Source organism: Bombyx mori, chromosome 21, assembly GCF_030269925.1.
Source record: "Bombyx mori chromosome 21, ASM3026992v2".
NCBI lineage: Eukaryota > Metazoa > Arthropoda > Insecta > Lepidoptera > Bombycidae > Bombyx > Bombyx mori.
Genome location: NC_085127.1, coordinates 11,391,733 through 11,408,144, shown reverse-complemented (window position 1 = coordinate 11,408,144; position 16,412 = coordinate 11,391,733). Strand labels below are relative to the sequence as shown.

General features: G+C 35.7%; 1 protein-coding gene across 1 annotated transcript in view; it reads left to right on the top strand.

Annotated features, from left to right (window-relative positions):
• Positions 1–16,412, top strand: part of LOC101745578 (tumor necrosis factor, alpha-induced protein 8-like protein 2 A) — a 98,578-nt gene that overhangs the window by 24,031 nt on the left and 58,135 nt on the right. Inside the window, exon 2 of the mRNA XM_012693411.4 lies at positions 9,378–9,444. Within this exon, the coding sequence (XP_012548865.1) occupies positions 9,432–9,444 (13 nt within the window). The 5' untranslated portion in view covers positions 9,378–9,431. The remainder of the gene's footprint in view (positions 1–9,377; positions 9,445–16,412) is intronic.

Sequence of the window (16,412 nt, the reverse complement as noted above, 5' to 3'; positions counted from 1 at the left end):
TACTTACTAATACCAAACCACTGGTGGTAGGACCACTTGTGAGCACTGGTGGTAGGACCACTTGTGAGCACTGGTGGTAGGACCACTTGTGAGCACTGGTGGTAGGACCACTTGTGAGTCCGCGCGGATAGGTACAACCGCCCTGCCTATTTCTGCCGTGAAGCAGTAATGCGTTTCGATTTAAAGGGTGGAGTAGGCGTTGTAACTATACTGAGACTAGAACTTGTATCTCGTGGCGGGTGGCGCGTCTACGATGTAGATGTCTATGGGCTCCAGTAACCACTTAACACCAGGTGGGCTGTGAGCTCGTCCAACCATCTAAGCAATAAAAAATAAAATAAAAAAAATTAAAAAAACGGACTTTTAATTACAAAGATAAACGTCGAGTATTTAATAAGCGAAATGTTGCTTAAACCAAACAGCCTTTCACCCATAGAATAACTTAATGAATAACAATGTAAAACTGTATCCATACTGTGTTAAATAACACGAAAACGATAATTAAACGAAGAGGTTCGCTGCCGCATGCCGCTGTGAGCACTAATGTTTTAATTAAGAATGCGGCTTAATCTAGCGACTGCACCTTCAATATGTGACATCGGTACATGTGTGTACGGCGCAAACCGGAATTATTCTAGACCGATCGGAGGGATGTTCGATTTTCTCACGCTTCACTACATAGTATAAAACAAAGTCTCTTTCTCTGTCCCTACATCCCTATGTATGCTTAAATCTTTAAAACTACGCAACGGATTTTGATGCGGTTTTTTTTAATAGATAGAGCGATTGAAGAGGAAGGTTTATATGTATAATAACATACATTAAATAGTGAAGAAATCAATAATAAATTACAGTTTCCGAAGCGAAGCGAGGGCGGGTCGCTAGTCAAAAAAAAAATGTGTGCGTGTACTAGTGTACACACGTAAGAAGTGAAACTTGTTTATGGCCTTATTTTTCGAAAAATGATCTACATGCAACTTTCTAGAAATTGGTTAAATAAAGTTAAATTAGATAAAGTTTAAACAAAAGGATTTTATTATCATAGACATGAATACAAAAAAGTTAAATTAGATAAAGTTTAAACAAAAGGATTTTATTATCATAGACATGAATACAAAACAGATGGCGCGTAACGGAAAAAAGTGACGCGTAACCGAAAAATGTGACGGTAAATTTTTTTCCAACGCCGATAAGGAAGTTTCACTTCAATAAAATATGTAGATACTTAAATCGTCGCTTAGTAAACCTATAACAATACTTTGTGTGTATAAAATGTTTAATAAATAACATGATTATCATTTTGAGCGTATTCATTGTGAGTAAATAATAATAGATAAACACTTCGGATGGTAACGTTAAAATAACAAATTACATTAAGTTTGTTATAGTATTCTAATTGAGAAATGTGTAGCATTTATGTACATATACATATGTGCAGTGATATTTAAGTAGAGTAGTCCCCCAGTAGTCGAAATTCGACTATAGTAAATTGAAATTATAATTATTTATTGTCAAATATTTCACCAAGACCACACTATAAACAAAAAATATTAAAGACAAACAATATTAATCTATTCTCAATTAGACCAGAGACTGTAACAATAAGAAAAGTTTGACAATAAACAAATAATATATATTGTATATATGTGTGTCATGCGTATGTGTGTCAAATAAATGGCAGTGTGTGTAATGTTGTTTTTATTGGCTTAATCTTTTTTTACGCATAATAAAAAAAAAATAACGTTCTGCACTCCTTCTCTATATTCTTAATAAGTGTGAGAAATTTTATACTCAAATTATACGCATATTATTATACGCAAATTTTTCGTAAAAAGGAGTACAAAGTTTTTGCTTCACGTATTAATATATAGATTTGTCAAAGCTTTTTGTCTAAATAACACAACAACTATCCTTAGATTAGCTGTTCATTTATAATACTTCTGTATAGGTGTCGTTAACCAAATAGAATTCATTCGCTAAATTCTCTGAATGATTCCAACGGCAAATTCAAATTTACAAGATGGGGGGGGGAAAAAATCAAATCGTCGACTCACCGAGCTAGAACATAACCGGTAGATCTTTCTTTTATCATTTTCTATGAACTGGCAACCCCAACTTCACACCCTATATTTTATTCGGTTCACCGAACGACATGGTTTTTTTAAGGGATTTTATGACTTGGTAACTAAGACCATGTCTTAGGCATGTTGTAGGCAGCGGCTTGGCTCTGCCCCTGGCATTGCTGAAGTCCATGGGCGACGGTAACCACTCACCATCAGGTGGGCCGTATGCCCGTCTGCCTACAAAGGCAATAAAAAAAAACTTATTTAAGTCATGTCTTATTTTAATTTATATTCTTATTTTCATGAAAAATTATAGTTTGGAGTGAAATGAAATGAAATGAAGGTGATTAATTTGAGACATTAATCAACTGGAATGAAATGAAACGAGATGAGATGATATGGGATGAAATATAATCTCAGTAAAATGGTGGTTGGCAATAAAAAAATCTATTTATTTGTTATTCATGGAACGAGCTCACGGCCTGCCAGTAGCGTAGCTTAACAGGCTATTCCAGCTATTGACGGACTGGTAGGTGAGCTCAGGGACTCAATCTGAGAGAAATTGGTCTTAGCAAGAGCAGTGTTTCGCAGAATCTACGAAATCCCGATCTACTGAGATCATCCGGCGAGAAACTCGGTGGGTTGTGTCTGTGGGCTAGTTCGCATGTCGAACTCTTCGTCGTAATCGACTAGTTCGACGAGGACGGTGGCCCGTGCTTTAAGAGCTTAAAAGCTCCAAGAGCGGGTCCGAGAGATTCGACAAGACAGGTTCACGGCGGCGGCGACTTTGCGTTATTCCGTCGCCTGTGTCGGATATGTAATTAGCGGCAGTCACGTGAAAATTGTTATCGTTTAGCGTCGCTTGTTCAGAGTAGCATTCTAACGCTTCCTTGAGATACTTATGAATCGTTTTTATATTTAGGTCGTCGTGAAGATCGACATTCCTCACGTACCACGATGCTCCGATGGGTGGATATCCTGTAGATACGGGATTTCGTGACCTGAAGAGTTGTGTGTGTGCGGGCCGCGTGAGGTACCACTACAATTGCATAGGTCATGATGGAACGTATGCAAGTTTTGTTGAGTGTCACATTATTACAAAGGAACAATTTACTTCGCTTTCAAATCATGGGGTAGGCCAAGTATTAAGTGGTTATCGGAGCTTATAAAGAGAACGAAGCAAATGCCGTCATCCACCTTGAGGCATGAGGTCTAATTCCAGACCATCCCAGCCTTCAAATCGGAACACATTATTGCTTCGCAGTAGAAATAGGTACAGTGGCGATACCTATCCGGGCGGGCTCAGTGCCTACTGCATTTTTGTTGTTCTTATTCCACGTATTTTGGTCTCATGTACGTATTAAGTTTCTAATGAATACTCATCACATAAAAAAGATAATTCTATATTTCTACCAGTGCTTTTTGATTTCAGCGACTACGAATGAAGATAACGGGACTGTTTAGTATAATTTTATAACGCCTAATAGTTTATACGATTTTGATTGGCGTGAATGCACTTCAATCATATTCGAAGCGTCAAACAGTAGGCAATACGCGAACAAAAGAATCGTAAGATGAAGGTAATACGACTCGAGGGTTCATTCCGACGCGTCCTTCCGATTCCTAAGCACGTAATATGCCATTTCGAGGATTCTTCCTCTAGTTTCAGAGCGAGTTGATTTGTTTTTATTTATATTCAAACTTGCTTTGTTTTTGCAGGTCTTTAGTTATTGTTTTACACTTTATCCATGGTAATTCATTTGAAAGCAATTGAGATATTAACTTGGGCGACGGAGCTTACGTTGTGATGTCCGCGGACTCTGATCACAGCAGAAAAAATTATATGCATATTTTAACGTCATCATAATTAACGTCAAATAGATGTAACTAGAAAACATAACGTGTAAAACATTATTATGTTATCGATTACCGCTGATGATGAACTAGGGATACGGCTGCAAACATACAATCTGGGAATGTCGGTAATAGAGATGAACTCCGCGACCGTGGCGGGTATGTAATGGTAAAAGGTGATAGCGGGATAAACTCAGAGAATTTCTGGTTGCGAACTCCATTGAATTTACAGTACGCAGACAAAACCAACGTAGACTTAGGGACATATTAATACATGGATTTTTTTATTGCTTAGCTGAGTGGAAGATCTCACAGTCCACCTGGTGTTAAGTGGTTACTGGAGCCCATAGACATCTACAACGTAAATGCGCCACCCACCTTGAGATATAAGTTCTAAGATCTCAGTATAGTTACAACGGCTGCTCTACCCTTGAAACCGAAATGCATTACTGCTTCACGGTAGAAATAGGCAGGGCGATGGTACCCACCCGCGCGGACTCACAAGAGGTCCTACCACCAGTAAAAATGGCGGGATAAACTCAAACAACTTCTGGTACCGAACTCCATTTAACTTACAGTACCCAGATAGAACCAACGTAGACAGACTTAGGGACATATTAATACATATTGTACGTTTAAATAATTAATTTATTAAGCCGACCTCAATCCAAGCGGGTTGGGTAAACAACGGACAGAACATCAGCCGATACGTGAGTCAACTTGCGGTTTCATCGTTCATAACTACATACTCACTGTATTGTGTGATTTTGTACGCGCGTTATCATTTGTCCACTCGAAATTAACACTATTTACATGTTTTTAATTCAAATTTGTATTAACTTACCTCCTTTCCCTCTACATCTATATATTAATACGTGAAGCAAAAACTTTGTATCCCTTTTTACGAAAATTGCGCGGATGGAGGAGTATGAAATTTCACACACTTAAAGAGACTATACAGAAGAAGTGCACAATGCTAATATTTTTTTAAAGTAATGCATAAAAGATACATTAAATCAATAAAGAAAACATTACACACACTACATACCATGTATTTGACGCACACACAGGCATGCATACTATTTTATTGTCAAACTTTTGTTCTTGACGTCTGTTGTCAAATTGCGATTCATTATTGTGTCTTTGTTAATATTTTTTATAGTGTAGTCTTGGCGAAATTTGTGATTATAGAAGTATAAAATACAATCATAATAGTGTACAAACTTACATTTCCAATTAATTATAGTCGAATTTCGACTACTGCGGGACCTCTAGTATATACTAATATATAAATCTACAGTGGTTTTTATGTTCCGTTATAACTACTGAGCTATGCATCCGATTGACTTGAAACTTGGTATCCATGTAGAACATACATGTACTTAATGGATAGGCAAATATTTATATGAGTGTTGGACTCCCTACACCAGTTGCGGGGGCGTTAATGATAAGAATTTTTGTGGGGGTGAGAAATAATAATGTTAATTTTAAATGCCCAGCGAAGCGGACGGGTACAGCAGCTAGTAATTTATAATTTCCTACACATATGGTTATTATACACCAAGACACAGACAAGACGTCCGGTGCATTCGTGTCGAGTGATGCACCGGTGTTCGAATCCCGCAGGCGGGTACCAATTTTTCTAATGAAATACGTACTTAACAAATGTTCACGATTGACTTCCACGGTGAAGGAATAACATCGTGCAATAAAAATCAAACCCGCAAAATTATAATTTGTAGGACCTCTTGTGAGTCCGCGCGGGTAGGTACCACAGCCCCGCCTATTTTTGCCGTGAAGCAGTAATGCGTTTCGGTTTGAAGGGTGGGGCAGCCGTTGTGACTATACTGAGACCTTAGAACCATACCTCAAGGTGTGTGGCGCATTTACGTTGTAGATGTCTATGGGCTCCAGTAACCACTTAACACCAGGTGGGCTGTGAGCTCATCCACACATCTAAGCAATAAAAAAATTTAAAAAAAACAATAGTATTTTGCTAATGCCAAACACGAAAACAAAACGTGTTTGCTATAAAAGCCACCATTAAAACAATGATTGATATTGCGGTAATATTATTAAGGAAATAGCTTTAGCATTAACAATAGTTTAACTTAGCCGTAACTGTTGGTGATTCAAGGACAAAATGGGGCAAAGGCAAGGTCATTCTTTTTGTTGTAAATAAAAAATCGTGCCGCCGAATTAATCAAGCGTTCGAATTAAAAAAAGTGTTATTTTAAATATAATTATTCAAAAGTACATGTTGTCGATGTGTATTTTATTGCACATAGAAAAACAGTTGGTTGTAGATATGTGAAATTTATGCCATTATTTTTTTTCACGGGAAAAAAATTATTAAACATGTAAGATGAACATCACCGAACATACATATGTCGGCCCGAACATACTCAATAGCGCAATTTGTAAATAAACGCTACGATACTCATGGACGTTATAGATGTCTACAGATTCTGGTAATCACCACCAGAAGGGCTGTGAGCTCGTACACCAATCTAAGCAATAAAAAACAAAGATTAATGAAAAATCGTGTGGTTCAACAACAGAGCGTCATATAAAAACGCAAGGATAGGTACCCATAACCTTGCATAAATGCATGTCTGCCATGACAAGGCCAAGCGTTTCGGTTTGAAGGGAGACAGCGTTATCTAATTCGGACTTCTAAAGTTTCTAAAGCATACAGACTCTGAAACCGACTGAACAACATACGGGCTTCACTACCTTAATTCACCAATCTAAGCAATAAAAGTCTTTGTTAGCACTTTGTTGTTTGTCAATTTTATTACATTGCTATATTGTTAACGACAACGGTTGCGTTACGACATTACGGAATACAGCTAGCCAAGCTAAGCTAAGCTAATAAAACAAAGTAATTAAGTCGTTGATACGATTTTAAATGTACTCCACTGTACTTACAGTAAGTAATAGTAAAAACTAGGCGTCCCTGGCATTGCCACGTCCGTGAGCAACGGCTTCATTGAAATTATAGTGGGTACCTAAATAACGTTAAAATAAAACCTTGCGAACATATATTATATAGGCTTATCATTTAACTTTTACAATAAAACCCACTTGTTGCTACAGTCGTTTGAAAACAGAAGTATAGATAGTTTTTTTTTTGTCCTATGTCACATATGTATGTATATAAATATTTATAACTAGCTGACCCGGCAGATTTCGTAATGCTTAAATCGATAAATAAAAGACCTAAACTTTTGTATGAAATAAACTTAAAACAAACAAAAGGATTTCGTCCGACGGGGGACACATCAAAAGAAAAACAAAAATTTTATTTAATTTCGAGCAATTTTATGTTGATATCTACCTTTTAAACCTTCTCTGGGCTTCCACAAATAATTCAAAACCAAAATTAGCCAAATCGGTCCAGCCTTCTCGAGTTTTAGCGATACTAACGAACAGCAATTCATTTTTGTATATTATATAGATAAATTGGCATCAAAATATTCAATCTGTAAAGTTTAAATCATGGAAATTCGATAGTCGAGAAATTGTTTAGTTAAAACTTCGCTGGCAATTATTGTAACAGCTGAATTTATTTATCATCATTAGTTCTGGGCTATTTTTGTTCACGAACTGTAACGAGCTATGAATCATGCGTTCACGTTTTGTCATCGTTTGTTTGTTGTGTTTTAATCGTAACTGGATGATTGAATGGGTATGTAATACTAGATATATTTAACAAAGGCACTGAGTCTAACTAGGTATACGGACTGCATCCCGGAGTACACTAGTCAGGGTTGCTAATCATCAAGCCAATGAGGCTACCACTAAACGTGTGTAATTTTAATAATTTTACGTTTAAATCCTGATTTATTACGCCACATTTCCCAATCTCAAAACGATCACCTCTCGCACGCGAAACAGCCCTGCAATCATAATCACAATTGGTTATAGATAAAACTGTTTGTATACGAGGAAAAATAATACCTATACTGAAATCTTATAAAGTCAATTCCTCCCGATTCACTAACGGTGCTTTTAGGTACCTCAAGCACCGTCATCGTTCCCGTCGAACCTGTCGCTTGCGACAAAGGGCTCGACGAGAAAATTAACCCTCAGACACAGCCCACTGAGTTTCTCGCCGGATCTTCTCAGTGGGTCGCGTTTCCGATCCGGTGGTAGATTCTGCGAAGCACGGCTCTTGCTAGGGTTCGTTTTAGCAACGTCATCAGGTTTGAGCCCCGTGAGCTCACCTACTAGTTAAGGTGACGCTGATATAGCCTCTCAAGGCTATCAGCTTAGGTAGGAAAAAAAAAGTCAACTAGCTCTTGTTTAGTCCTATGTTAACTTTACAGCGTAAACGAATCACGATATTTCAATTTCAAATTTGTATTTCTAGTAAGTAACGTAATATTTGAAGGTAATTTAATGGTATATTTGAACGTCCGTGTTAGTCGAAACGAGAAGATTTTAATACGGGTTTGTTTATATACGAAGTTTTTGATGAGTTTCGAACTGCGGGGGTGTCATATTTTTTTTGGGTTTTGGATAAATCTATACATTAATATGTGAAGCAAAAACTTTGTACCCCTTTTTACGAAAATTGCGCGGACGGAGGAGTATGAAATTTCCCACACTTATAGAGAATATAGAGAAGGAGTGCAGAATGTTAATATTTTTTTAAATTATGCATATACATTAAATAAATAAATAAAACCATTACACTAGCATGTATTTGACACAAACACATGCATACTATTTGTTAATTGTCAAATTTTTCTTATTGCTTATAGTCTGTGCTTGAAATTGATAATAGATTAAATATTGTTTGTCTTTATTAATATTTGTCTAAAGTGTAGTCTTGGAGAAATCTGTGATTATAGAAGTAGTCTTTGACAATATAATCATATTGTAACTATGTACATCTATGTACATGTAACATCATTGTAACTATACTGAGACCTTAGAACTCAAGGTGGTTGGCGCATTTACGTCATAGATGTATATGGGCTCCAGTAACCACTTAACACCAGGTAGACTGTGAGCTCGTCCACCCATCTAATCAATAAATAAAAACAGATCAAAAGTGCGCGGTGTCGACGACTCTGGTTGACTGATTGACTTTCCAAGCCTCCCATTCTTACATTACGCATTCACAAAGAATGAAATAATTAAAATTAAAGTAATATGTATTCACTGTTTACCTTAGGTTATTGGTTTATTTGCGTTCTGGCTTCGAATGAGGCTCTCCTGCAGCCTATTTACGTAGTTAACATGAAATGCGTTGGAGTGGTCACGATTGATAGCATTTGAAGTTAGTGAAGTTACCCACTATTGCCGTTAATTTTTTTTTTTTTTTTTTAAATAACTCACAAATTATAAATACACATAACGTTGTTTGTTTTATAACTCACAAATTATAACTGTGCACATTTCTTATTCCTTTGTATCTTTTATTTAAGTTTTTATTTTGTTTCTTTTCAGGAGTCGGAGACGCTTTGTTACTTTTGCACTGCCAGTTTATTTTAAGTTATCTTCATGGTTTCGAGTTGTAAGTGCTTTTTTATTTTTCTTTTCTGTTTCTTTTTCTTTTTCTTTCTTTTCTTTTTCTTTTTTATTAAATTTTGATACTGTACACAAAACAGGTGAGGGAGTGGGTCGGGGTGTGAGAAGGATTAGAAAAACGGAAATTTAAAAAATTCTTTAATTTTTACTGACTTTTAATTGACATGATTAAATTGTAAAGGGAAACCGTAATTGTGTGTACCTTCGCCACTGTTATGAAAAACGAAGAAATTTTGTAATGTCTCACCTAGGATTTTGTAAATCTTCAATATAAAATATGTATATCACATCAACACGACCGGTAGGCGATAGAAATTGAATCTGACTATATTTTCCGGATATGATCCCATCGTAAATAACATCTACCTTCAATATAACAAGAATCTTAAGAAATCTGCGCTGATTGAAAAATATTTATCGGGGTATGTACATTTAGAATTGAAATGGCTTAACTAATTTTTTTTACAAAACGTGTTTTATTACTTGGAACGATTTATAAACATGTATTATATTAGTTTACAACTTTATTTATTTTACATTAAAAATGAAATTAAAATTTTGTTTTGAAAAGGACAAAGTACACTTTCCGTCACTTTTAAAATCAATCGCATACCTTAAGGTTATTACCTTAAGGCTTAAAGTATTAAAATATACCTTAAACCTTAAGGTATGCGCTTTAAGGCTTAAAGTATTAAAATCAAAACTGGAAAATTACATTTTTGGCGTTTACCAAAAAACAATAATTTTGGATTAAGCCGCTTCCATTCTGAAAATGCGATATGTCGGATAAATTCTATTCCTTTCACAGATCTAACAAGGTAAGAGTTGATTGTAAACTGTCGTAATCTATATTAAACAGAAATTGAGTCAGCATGTTCGTTACGCTGTGTAGTAATGTGTTTACAATACGTAAGTTATTTCAGATGACAGTGGACTCCATTAAGTAATAAAAAAAGTACTATATTTGCTGATTGTAAAATTTAATGGCTGTTATAAAAGGTAAAATCGCCTATTCGCATTAAAAGTGTACAATTTACACAAATATTCGAAATTGAGTTAATATGCGTAAACATTTGGTATCACCAGTATTTTTCTCATAAATACTGTCAAGTACTTAGTTTAGTTTTATTTTGTTTACCTATGTTTTGACAACTATTAACAAAATTAATATAATACATCATTTTATCTTACTTTAAAAGACAGATCATATAACTGATAAAAAATAAAAAATAAATGTTGCAGATATGATTAGTATTAAAAATATTACATGTGAAAGCTTTAAAACACTCTCCTGTAAAATTTGTAAGTTTTGAGATTATACAGTTTTAATGCGAGAAGACGAAATGTAGAACTTGTCACTCGCCGTATCATTCAATCTTTCGGCAAAAAATAATTTTAGATTCGATACTACATAAAATGATTGAAAGAAAGAATCGTTATTATGGAAGCATTTTACATTTGATTAGTTCAAAATAAAACAATTCCGGGTTCGTGAACCCCAAGTTTTTAATCTATTTGGAATCTCATCTATACTCAATTATTACATAATTTCACTTCTCCGGCCCTAAATCATTGAAATTTACTATTCTACTCATCATCATTCTCATGTCCTTCTCTCAATCACCTGGAGTCGGCGCAACATATTTTCTCCTTCCAATACTACACTATCATTTACCATTACTTCGCTCATTCCCCTCTTACAGTCTATGAGTCGCACAGTTGGGAATCGCTGTCTTCGTCTGATAAATGATATTACGCGCTAACTCTCTTTCTCTCTACCTAAAATATTTATCATCTTTAACAGCCAACAACCCTTGTTTGCGGCCGGATTTAATTAGGCAACCATATATGATTTAATAATGAATAAAAAATAGCTTTAATTTGATATATAATTTAGAGATGTACGTTATGAACATATAAATGAATCGAAATCATACCTGCTTACACCTGGCTGCGAAGAGGTGCGGCCAGTTGCGTAACGGCAACCGTGATTTTTTAGGATCTTTATATCAATTGTCGTGATGTAGACGAGCTTTTATTTAAAAAGCAAGTGAACTAAATTGATTCCCAAAAATAAAATTAAAATATTTTAATTAAATATAGTAGCGGCCAAATTTTGATAGGCAATCTGGTAGATATCTATTCCCCTAATTATAAACATAAATAAAAATTTGGATTTTAGCAAAAAAAACGATGAGCGCACTAATCCTCCAGCCGGATCATGTACTATTACACATATCGTTTTTACTAAATCAAATGAGTCGTCTATTATCAAAGGTGGCAATCTGTGCATTTGGAAAAAAAAATGTTATTGATATGTCAATACAGATTGATTTGAATATAATCGTCTCCTTCAAAGAATACGGTTCAAAACCTGCATTAAATAAAGGTTAATACTTAACCTGTTATTTATCTAAGATGTCGTTCAGAAGAGTTTTGTGACTGCCAATGGAATACAAAGTCAATAATTAGTTTTTCTGATTTACCAATAATTGTCCAAAAGTCACATTGCCGGCTTTGATAATAGTCGACTCAAATGTACTGTTCTACTGCAGACACAATAATGACTCATTGTCCGTAATACGTATAAAAGTAACGAGTCTAGGTCGTATAAATTGCAATAAGGCTCGACCTTCATACTTCCGTTCAAAAACCGGTCGCCAAGACAACGACCGTGTTCCTTACATACCGAGCAACGCGACGCTCTGATGCCGATATTAACTTCAACGCTCACTTGGCCGATCCGTTCTGTTATGGCTGGAGAATCACGATACGAACTTCTCAATAGAATAAATTAGGTTGGTTTGGTTATTCATATATCATTGGTGTTTTAGGGGATGTGGTTGTAGCCATCACAGAATACGAAGATATTTGAGAGATGCCTGAATCTTGTTTACGATATTTTCAAGATAAGCTTACGTATATACAAGTTCCGAACAACAACAATCGGACCGGTGTCAGTCTACTGGTGACCCCGACGTGATATGAACGCAACCTTCTGATCTGAACCGCATGGATAAGTACCACCAGTAATGCATTTCGGATTTAAGGGTGAGACCACCGCCGTACTAGATTTAACACTGATACTTAGAGCTCATGTCGTCCAGGGGCTCAGGTAATCATTTAAAAAAAAAAAAGTGCAGTAAAACCTCCTTATTCGTTCTTCCTTCATTCGGGTTTTCAGTATTCACGGATTAAAAAAATGCAACTCAATTCCTATATTCCCGGCTAGAGATTTCTTTATTCGCGAATTTAATCGGTACATCAGTAAATACACATTGATAAAAAAGATACCAATATGATCCAACAACCATCCATCAATATATCCAACCGAATATCTTTTGTAAACATTTTTCGATCTTCTTACTAAGTAAGGTAACAAACGGTACATCTATTAGACTCAAGAGTAGACGAATCCGAAGATACTGATAATTAATCTATTTCTAAGAGATCTAAAAGACTAAACATACATTAACAATCGAAATAAGGCAAAGTTAGGCAATCCAGGTAAAAGAGATCGACATAATTACTTCAGTGTGCCGCGGCCATGTAGGACACTAGCGGCTTACGTGGCAGTCAATGTGGACGTCACGTCACTTCCGGAACTAAGTATAATTTAGCTACCTTACTATACGTTCGGCTCTGTTCTCATCGGCGTTGAATCTAAAAATTTTACGAGCGTTCCTGAATCCTTAATCAATATGGAAATATTGTACTCAAGGTACTACGACTCTAATATGACATAACAAACAGAAATATGAAGGCCTTTTGTAATTTTCCTTTTGATTAAGACAAAGCTTTTATGTCAGTTTTGTTTCTTTGGACGCAGAAAATATTTCTTTTGAAAGAATGCTCTCGGTAATAAAGTTTCGCGTAAGAAGACATTCACTGTATGTCTTATTAGCTTTCAGCTTTATATGTCATCTCTGGAATATATTCGGTTTTTAGAAATTACGGTTATAATAGACAGTAATTGTTCACCGAAATATCAATTAGGATTTAGAATTCAAGTTTCTCTTGTAATCGTTTATCAACAAATAGACGAGGCACAAGAATAAAAATTCTCATTTTGCTTGACACGAACCTATACAGTTTACAAACACGTCATTTCGGATCCTCCCGATCGACTAACGGTGCTTTTAGGTACCTCAAGCACCGGTCATCGTTCTCGTCGAACCCGTCGTTTGCGACGAAGGTCTCGGCGAGTAAACCCACAGACACAGTCCACTGAGTTTCTCGCCGGATCTTCTCAGTGGGTCGCGTTTCCGATCCGGTGGTAGATTCTGCGAAGCACGGTGACACTGATATGGTCTCTCAAGATCATCAGATACAGTAGATTACAGTAGTTCTTAAATGCGATAATAAATCAAACTAGTACTTACAAACTAGTAACAAACTAGTACCTCCCAAAAGCTAAATATTTCAAATAACCGCCATAACGAGATTAAACTAATTAAGCTGCACGAACCGTCGGTTATGGAACTGTCCTGATTCAATTGTGAACGTAACTAATACCTTTGGGATTAAAACAGTTACTCAGACAGTTATTAGTCGTCAGTTGTACAATCACGTTAATAGTAACATAATTATGTCTGATTTTTTTTATAACAATCTAGCTGACCCGGCAGACTTCGTATGGCCTCAATGGATAAATAAAAGACCTAAACTTTTGTATAAAATAAACTTAAAACAAATAAAAGGAATCCGTCCGACGGGGGACACATCAAAGGAAAAACAAAATTGTTATTTTTATTTAATTCCGAGCATTTACATCTTTTAAACCTTCTCTGGACTTCCACAAATAATTCAAGACCAAAATTAGCCAAATCGGTCCAGCTGTTCTCGAGTTTTAGCGATACTAACGAATAGCAATTCATTTTTATATATATAGAAGAAGAAGATAGAAGATTATAATAACGCTACCTTATTTCATGAAGTAACTTAGGATTTAGCTGTTGGTTGATATTTGGTTTGGAATTGTCGATGCTCACATGATGACCAACCATTTAAATTAAGATTTTCCTGTTCTATCCGAGTATCTGGGGATGATATTAAGAAATAAAACCTTGTCACTCTCAATTGCGACGTCACGAAAACCTACGTGATAATCAAACGACATGAATGAAGAAAAATCATAAGATGAAAGGCGATTATATTATACGGCCTCGATCCCCGGAAATGAGGAAATGACGCAAGGGAAATGGCACTGTAAGGAATTCACTTCAACGCTTACTTTTCAGTACAATAACATTTTATCAAAACTAATACTATGAAAGTTTTTATGATTGGATGTTTGTTATTAAATAACAAAAAAAATATACTGAAAATACGATGAAATTTTACACAAAATACGCTGTGTAATTGTATCTACTTTAATAAATACGATAATGAATACGCTTGTTCGTGATTTTACATACAAACGGATCCACAAATCGACTGATATATCTGAATATTTAAAAAAAATCTAATATTAAAAACAAAAAAAAAGGCATGCCCGCTGAGTTTCTTGCCAATTCTTCTCAGGCCGGAGGCTAGTTCTTGTGAATTGGTGGTAGTTCTTTTGACGTTCAACAAGTATGTACTTTCATTTATGTTGAATAAAATTTTTTTGATTGATTGATTGATTCATTGACTCGTAGTTTATGGGCCAGAGAGTAAACACAAGCAACTAATTGACCCGGAAAAATGCATCATGTTTCATTCTTTCTCAATAATCATTAAAAAAACTCGATTAAGACTGCGAGTTAATGCCTCTTTTAAACAATTAACGTTTTAAAATTGAAACATTATAATAATCGATTACTTCGAATATCGAAATGTCATGTACCTAAATATAAATGCCAAAAAACCGGATTTGTTCCAGTAATATTATGCAAGTGAAGAAACGAGTTTAATTTTTTTATTCGATTCAAGTTTTATAACGAATTCGACATACGATATGTGTACATTTAGTGTGTTTAGTGCGAGTTTTTTAACGTTCTCGATAGCGTAAAAGTTAACTCATATTTGTATGGAGTTGGAATGTTTGTCTACGTTTGCCGCTAATCCAACTTTATACAATTTTTTTTTTTTTTTTTCGTGTAGGTTTCCGAATCTCCTACGAGGTCCCCGCGCAAAAGTGCATGGTGTTGTGAGCAGACCGCGGGCCCAAGGATTTTAGGGCCCACCCACTAAACGACTCCCCTGAACTCTTACACCCGACGCCCGATCCCCTCCGAGGTCAGAACCCGGACAATATGAGTTAACTTTTACGCTATCGAGAACGTTAAAAAACTCGCACTAAGCACACAGTTGCGTGTTAGGCTATCCGTACTGCAAGCTTCAAAATCGATTACCGATTTATATAATAATAAGCTACTGCTTTAATACTAATTCCATATTATAGAATTAAATAATCCAATAATTCATTGTTATAGCAGTGATAAACATAAATCGTTTGTCTATGGTAAGGTTAACGCGATCAGAGATCATTGGCATCGCATCAAAACCGGCGAGGTACCTAACTCGTGTTTCGAAAAGATCATAAATTATATTACATTGAACCCTGTGATGGGTTAAGACAATTTGTCAGAATAGTGCGAAACGTTGTGGCGTTGAGTTTATTTCATTAGCGTTCACGAAAATACGAGAAAATTCTTAGTAAATCTTAAATGTGGGCCCCGCTATATCATCAGTCTTACATTTGGAAATAAACAATAAAAGTGTCATCTTCTTTAATTAACGTGTTCATTTTTAGAACTCTGTTTTTTATTGCCGTCTAACGGCTCGAGGAGCTCACGGTCCACGGTACTAAATGGTATGGTACTAAATGGTTACCGGAGCCCATGGACATCAACAACATAAATTCCTCCACCCATCTTGAAACTTGAAACGGCCTCATCCTTAAAGTCGTAAAGCATTACTATTTCACGGCAGAAACAGGCAGGTTGGTGGTACCAATCCATGCGGGCTCAC